The 7,563-nt window shown below is 33.9% G+C and overlaps 1 protein-coding gene across 3 annotated transcripts; it reads left to right on the forward strand.

The window, feature by feature from the left end:
• Nucleotides 1–2,304: 2,304 nt before the first annotated feature.
• On the forward strand, nt 2,305–7,501 carry LOC140961737 (DNA repair protein recA homolog 3, mitochondrial-like). Of its 3 annotated transcripts, XM_073420410.1 has the most exons (9): nt 2,306–2,586; nt 3,159–3,216; nt 4,106–4,323; nt 4,952–5,039; nt 5,125–5,297; nt 5,402–5,548; nt 5,957–6,088; nt 6,660–7,056; nt 7,160–7,497. In XM_073420410.1, the coding sequence occupies exons 1-8, from the start codon at nt 2,527–2,529 to the stop codon at nt 7,050–7,052; spliced, it is 1,269 nt and encodes a 422-aa protein (XP_073276511.1). In that variant the 5' UTR covers nt 2,306–2,526; the 3' UTR covers nt 7,053–7,056; nt 7,160–7,497. The 3 variants fall into 3 exon arrangements, with proteins under 3 accessions (XP_073276512.1, XP_073276513.1, XP_073276511.1); XM_073420411.1 differs by having other exon boundaries at nt 2,305–2,586; nt 4,068–4,323; nt 6,660–7,501; XM_073420412.1 differs by having other exon boundaries at nt 2,305–2,586; nt 4,113–4,323; nt 6,660–7,501.
• The last annotated feature ends 62 nt before the right edge of the window (nt 7,502–7,563 follow it).

The following is a 7,563-nucleotide window of genomic DNA, read 5'->3' on the forward strand; positions in this document are numbered from 1 at the left end:
TGGACAATCAAACCACCAACGATATCAACGTCATCACTCCCATACAACTGCAACAACAACATCGATGATACGTCGCACCCCAACACCGGCGACAGCAATATCGTCGAACGAATAATATCAACGATACGTCGCACCCCTACTCCGGCGACAGCAATATCGGTGAACGAATAACATCGACGATACGTCGCACCCCAACACCGGAGACAGCAATATCGTCGAACGAACAACATCAACGTGACGTCTCCCAACAAATGACAGCCAACAATATCAACGATAATAAACAACAACAGACATAATATAAAATCACCCAATACCAGTGATTTATCATCGTTCAACGCAATAGTATTAATCAATACTAAACAATAACAACATATGCTCGTACGTTAACACGTACCTGGTAATCGAGTATATATAAAATCTGGCTACTTCTTTGATCCCGAAGCTTGTGATGTATCTAAATAATTCAACAACAATTATCAGATCATTGTCAACGTATCAACACAGTCATAACAACCTCAGTATATAACATCAAATAGCCCAACAACAATTAATTAAACAAAATATAAAACTCGATTATAAATTCTTATCGTTAAACAATTTAAGATTCTGGTGTATTTAATTCGCAATACTACCATCAAATACACCATAATTAATTAACTTCAAATAATAGGCTATTTTACAACATCCGTCAAATTACGAAAACTTTATATCAACGTGTAGCCTATACTTCGTAGACTCCAAATATATAATCCGAATTAATAACAACTGACAAACAACTCTCCAACCTCAATCCAATGATTAAAAATCCATAATTATAATAAATGGAGAATAATTCAAAATAACACCACTATAATCTTCTCTACTTCATTAAAATCATACACTATTCAACAATCTTCAACTTCTGTATGATTTAACAATTTATCGGATTTATTCCAAAAATCGACGAATTTCAAACATCACCAAAACTATAAAATTTATACCTCAAATCGAAGACATTGTGTCAACGATCCCAGAACTGAAGTCGGTTCGTCGATTGGATAAACCGATAAGTCACACGATCGAAAAGAAAATCGAAACTCTATTTCCTCACTCTCACCTCACGTCTCTGTGCCCTCTCTTTGCTGAGTTCGGTGGAATTCATTACCGACTCAATCAATTTTTTTTAAATATTATATTATATTATATTAATAAAATAAAATAATATAATATAATATAATAAATAATATTTAATATTTTAACAACGGTATATCCCTTTGGACCAGTCAAACGATCCAATTTTTCAAAACTCAAAACATAGAACTTCTATATCTTTGAGTTTTCTACGTTATATCCAAATCTCAAATCATTTGGACTTCATATGAGCAAGATATGTNCAATAAATTGATTATTATTTTTATTTACAAAAATGCCATCAATACTATTTTATAGTTGTAATATTTACTTCAGGCATTACATCACATTTAATATAATAGTATAGATAGTATATATAAAAGTGTGTGTTGAAATTTAAAAAAAACAAAAGTGTAATATTAATATCATATAAGGGTAAAATTGGGAAAAAAAGTTGGTGTCCTCTCTAGGTAGTTATTATCATGTCCTCACATTTAATATAATAGTATAAATAAAGTTTTCCCCTATTTATTTATAATAAATTTATAGATGAGTAATTTTAATTTTAGAAATGATATTAAATAAATTTTAAAATCAATTTTTTATTTATGTCCATTTAGTGCACATTATTATTTAATCTGACATATATGTCATCCAACGAGTCCGAATATGATATTAATGAAGAGTTTATTATGATTGGCATCACTTGTTCGTAAAATATTGATTATTTTATACATATGTGATTAAAGATTCAAAGTTTCATTTCTTTTTACATGAGTTTTTTTTTATGTTATTATTATTATATGAATACAAAAACTCTTTTGTGAAACAATGTGTCAATTTTGTAAAATAGATGAGTCACTCATGAAAAATTAATAAATTTTATGTCAAAAATATTTTTTTTATTGTAAATATGAGGACGATTGATCCGTCTCACGAATAAAGATATGTGAGACCATCATACAAGATATTTACTCTTGACATGATAAACCGACAATATATTTGTTATTTGTGGTAAAAAGGAAAAACTCTATTGTATTGCAGTTCATAAATATATTTTTAATGATATATAATATTATTCGAAATTTTAAATTAAATCAATTGGGAAGGAGAGAATAATATCCATATAATTTGAATAAGTGGTTTAAAAATATAATCAAATATTAAATAGTGAATGATAAAAGAAAAGCTTCGCACGTGTACTACATATTACATGATCCATGGTCTCCATAAACGAGGAGTTGAAAAAGGAGGGAAAACCCCCCTCAAAAACCCTAAACCCTCTCTTCTTCCACTTCCACTCTCTCGGGATGAAATTATAGGGTGTTTGTGGAGAGCGGGTTAACACAAAAGAGAAAGGATTTATTTTCCCAATTTTTTGTTTGTTTGTTCATTTATTCTGAGCTGGAATTTGAAATGGCGAGGTTTCTTCGAAACGCTTCTTGTATTAGGCGATACCTGTTTCCACAATTACAGGTTTTTTTTTTCTCCCTAACTTACAAGCTTTGTGTCGGTTCACTTCATTATATTTCCTTTTCGATACGAGGCTGGTTTTTTTGTTACAAATGATCAGTCTTTTTTGACAGGGACCCATATGGTCATATAAAATATTTTCGCTTTCAAAACCGGTTCTTTTGCTTGAGGAGGATGTGTTAGGGAGGGGGTTGTTTTACTATGTGCTCGTGTTTATATTGTTTTCTCCCATTTCTTGGAATTGCTTGCTCAGAACTGAAAAAGATTGGTTCGGTTTTATGTTATGTTGCTTGCTTATAACTCAAAAGACAGTTTCGATTTGATGTTATGAAGTTGCAATACGAACTATGGGTTTGTTGCATCAGCTTCGATCAATCTATATTCTATGGCCTGTTTTTCGGAACACCAAACGCTGCTTGCTCTTCTTTATGTCTGTCGGAGTGGGGAAATGGGGGAGGGGTGGCCTGCTGGTTTATTTTGTTGTTGAGCAGTTCCTCGGGATTGTCCTTTCAGTTTCCATGAAAAACAGAAATGCCCATTGCATGCTTAAATTTTTTATTATTGATTTTTTTCAGGAATATCGGAAGGGAATATTGGAAACATCCACTCGTGCATGCAACTTTTCTACAAAAGGTACTGGAATTGTCTGTACTTGACTGTTTCTTGCATGTGTTAATATGATAATATCTTCTGTGCCCACTTAACGACAATTGCATCTTTGATAAATTTGATCAGTATATAGCGTCAAAGTTAATATCACCATGAGTGTTTCCATAGTTAGTTGCTTCCGATTTATGTTCACATATATGGAACACTGGCAAATAAGCGTAGAGTGGACTAGTGGCTGAAGTAATTACATGAATAGTTGATAACTAATCGACATGTCCAGGAATATGTGTATGTGTGTGTACCTACATTTTAACTGCGCAATTATGTTCTCAGTTGTCTGGTCACCTACCTAAGCAGAGAAGTTAGAAGAAATTCATTGTCCATACTTGACATGTAGTTTTCCCAAAAGATGAAGATGTCATTGGTCTTTCATTATATGTCAGAATGTAAGCTTTATCTAATCAATCCTACAAGAGCTTTTTGAGTATGCCTAGCACAATTTCTTCTTCTTGTAAATTTTCATTCATTCCTTCACCATTTGTAGTTGGATGATCAACAATGCGACTTTTTTCCATACCCTGATCTGATATCTCGGATTGATGTTTTAGTATTGTTATTCTAATACACGCTTATTCACAATCATATAAAGCCAATGGATGTCTGTCTTGAGCTTATGGCTTTATTAACTTATTGTACAGTACTTGGTTGGCAACAATGAATATGTAATTTGCGGTTTTTTAAGGAATAACCCCATTGTATTGTCTCTATATTATTAGCAATCTTTGGTGTTGGGTTCCAACAATTCTTTTTGGTCATCTTGCAAGGGCTTTCTTGCATTCCTCAGTTTGTATTAATCTTTTTTTCTTTTTTGAAAGATTCCTAAGTAAGTTGATGTTGCTCTGTATGCATGGAGGTAAAAGAAAATCAAAGTCAGATAATGGTGATTCTGGTGAAGAGAACATGTCCGAAAAAGATTTAGCTCTGAAGCTTGCTTTGGATCAGATCACCGCATCATTTGGAAAAGGATCCATTATGTGGCTCGGACGGTCTGTCTCTCCGAGGCATACTCCAGTGGTGTCCACTGGATCCTTTGCCTTGGATATTGCACTGGGAATTGGTGGACTTCCAAAGGTATATTATACATAAAAAAGGCACCCATGTCCAAGAAACTTGTTTAAAAGAACTTCAAATTGTATTGTCTGCATACTGCCTCATCCTCCTTGTATAGGAGTCATGGTTTTGGATCTTATTATCATGCAGCTTGGAATGTGGTAAGTTGACTAAAGGAAACCTTTGAATGTGGTCAGCACTCCCTTGTACACTGCCAAGGAAAGTTTAAAATTTGTTAACTTTCACATTGTAATCTTTTTTCCTTCACGAGGGTCCAATCAATTATTTTCTATGTGCTTTCGTTTCACAATTTATTTCTCCATTTTATTCAGATTTTTATTATAGTATCTCTTGGACAGGTACAAGTACAACTGCACTATTTTAAATTTGTTGAGTTTTTCTAGACCCTTTATGTGTAAGCTATTGATTATGCCCTTCATGTGGATTCTCTACGTTTACCCTTGAAGAGATGTTATATATATATATATAGGTTTACTTATGGGCTACATAACGCGAGTGAAAACCTTCTAGTAAATTTTGTCAGTGGATGTATATTAGGACACACCATACATTCGTACAAGACTGCTAAAAGTGTGTGATCAATTTTCATATTTAAATTTATATAAATGATGTTTATGAGGGTTAATAGGGGCGCGTTGTGGAAATATATGGTCCAGAGGCTTCTGGGAAAACAACTCTTGCTCTTCATGTGATTGCTGAGGCACAAAAACAAGGAGGTTAGTCATTTTGCCTCCTTTTAATTTTCCTAATACTTGTTTTATTGACAAAAAAAATTCTCTACCTTTTTTTGTCCTTTTCTAGGCTATTGTGTTTTCGTGGATGCTGAGCATGCGCTTGATCCAGCATTAGCGGAGGCAATTGGAGTAAACACTAAAAACTTGCTTCTGTCACAACCAGATTGTGGTGAGCAAGCTCTCAGTCTTGTGGATACCCTAATCCGGAGTGGTTCAGTCGATGTCGTCGTTGTGGATAGTGTAAGTAAGACATGTGGTTCCTGCTTATAATGTTATTGAAAGATTTCACAAACACATTGGTGATGTTTTGTGATGCCATTTTTTTTCTTAATTTCATTTTGTAGGTAGCTGCCCTGGTCCCTAAAGGTGAACTTGATGGTGAAATGGGGGACGCACACATGGCAATGCAAGCTAGACTTATGAGTCAGGCACTTCGCAAATTGAGCCATTCTTTGTCAGTCTCACAGACAATATTAATTTTTACAAATCAGGCAAGGGCTATAAATTTTTATTGCGTTCAACATTTTTATTTATTTTTTCTGCTGTGTTCCACTTTATTTCCTTATATCTTGTATTTATTTTTACTCAAATGTGTTTTAGTTTTACTGTAAATAATGCAGAAAATATTTTTTATCCACATTTTTTGTGCATCTTGTTTCATTGTTCATGTCTTTCCCATGAATACTCCTTTTCTCTTTATGATTTTTGTTTTGTCATGCATCTTAATTGTCCTTGTTTTCATGAGCTTACGGTAATTTGCTTTTTAATTTCTTGTCCACTTTCTAATTTTATTTAGTTCCGTGATCTAGATAAGGTTAGCTTAATCCCCTCTCCTTCCAGTTGTTCCTCCCTTCAATTTCTTTTTTCCTACATCCCTGATGAATTATGTGTGATTTTAGGTACGATCCAAGCTGTCTACCTTTGGATTTGGGGGCCCCACTGAAGTTACTTGTGGTGGAAATGCTTTGAAATTTTATGCTTCGGTACGTCTAAATATTAAGAGAACAGGGCTTGTCAAGAAGGGAGAAGAGGTATGCAGTTTGCTCATACAAACGTTTGTAGAGTGACGAAATCTTAATAAAATGGAATGATGACCTCTTCCACACTATAAACTCTTAGTTTTTGTCACTTCTTTTCTTTTTCTGGACAAGTTATTTTTTAATTGTAAACAATTGTTATTCGATCTGCGGAATATGGCTTCTTGAGTGAAATTGCACTTCGAATTTACTTTACTAAAAGTTTTACATTGTCATCCTACGTTCCTAAACAAAAACAGTATTCGTATAATTATGTGATAAATTGGATAACTTCCTCTTGAACACTATCCGATATTAGCATTTTCATCAATTTTTTGTCATTTGATGTTGCACGAGAATGAACTTCTTATTTGGCCTTTTCTTCTCTCTCTCTCTTTTCTCAATTTTTGCTATGTTCAAGCACTTTTTGGTTGGATAAAAATAAATGTCCTTACAAGACACTGTATAGGACGTTAAAGTTCAAGTTTGTTCTAGGTAACATGCTATCTAAGACTGATAAGAGTTAAAGAGCACTTTGTAATGATTCAATTATGTGTGTTTTTTTAGCAATCTCTTTCGTCTATAGGCTATAGGAAGCCAAGTTCATGTCAAGATTGTAAAGAACAAGCATGCGCCTCCATTCAGAACTGCCGAGTTTGAGCTCGAATTTGGCAGAGGAATTAGTCGCGAATCGGAGTTGATAGACTTAGGATGCAAATACAAGTTTGTTACAAAAGCTGGTTCATTCTTTAACATGAACGGTAAAAATTTTCATGGCAAGGAAGCTTTGAAGAGTTACCTGTCTGAAAATGAAAGTGAGCGGGAAGAACTCATGAAATTGCTAAGGGAGAAACTTATTGATGCTGGACCAGATGCCAAAAGTGATTCTATAATTGGAGCTATAGGTGGAGAGATCACTGAAGATGCTGCTGCATCTGACACGACCTGTGAAGAAATTGTTACTGCAGTTGAGGCATAAAATTGTAAGCTTATTCTTGATCAAGAAGATCTCTTTAATATGAAATATGCTTATATTGCTGTGTAAGATCTGCTTTTTCCGTCTAATCCTTTTCTATACTTGGATAGACATCTGCAAGCTAGATCAGAAGGAATTTGGGACAAGTCTTGCAACCAATTTACCTGCAGTGTTCTTCATCGTCGGCTGTTGAAGTCTTGAACTGCACAGTGATTGTAAAATCCCAGATACGTGGGTGTTTCAGGTCTTTTGGTCGAAGTTTTACTTGTCCACAAAATTGGACAAGCAGGTATCCGGTTGATTGTATGGTTGTATGATTTCTTCCAATCATCTGTTGCTGATGTTCGGCTGAGTTTTGTATGTTAAAAGTGTTCTCTGTTGTATATTCAGCAATGTTAAATGTTTAAGAAAAGTTTTCAATGGAAATTCATTTAAGAATGCCATATTTATATCCGCTTGTTTTTTCTCCTAATTTTTTTCCTGTTGAAACTAAGCAACTTAAAAGCTTAATTTT

Source organism: Primulina huaijiensis, chromosome 16, assembly GCF_012295235.1.
Source record: "Primulina huaijiensis isolate GDHJ02 chromosome 16, ASM1229523v2, whole genome shotgun sequence".
In the NCBI taxonomy this organism is placed as follows: domain Eukaryota; kingdom Viridiplantae; phylum Streptophyta; class Magnoliopsida; order Lamiales; family Gesneriaceae; genus Primulina; species Primulina huaijiensis.

Bases quoted from the DNA above. Each gene is read 5' to 3' on its own strand.
- LOC140961737 (XM_073420410.1), top strand. From the start codon at position 2,527: ATGGCGAGGTTTCTTCGAAACGCTTCTTGTATTAGGCGATACCTGTTT. The intron at 2,587-3,158 runs GTTTTTTTTTTC...GATTTTTTTCAG, and splicing joins ACCTGTTTCCACAATTACAG to GAATATCGGAAGGGAATATT. The intron at 5,549-5,956 runs GCAAGGGCTATA...GTGTGATTTTAG, and splicing joins TATTAATTTTTACAAATCAG to GTACGATCCAAGCTGTCTAC.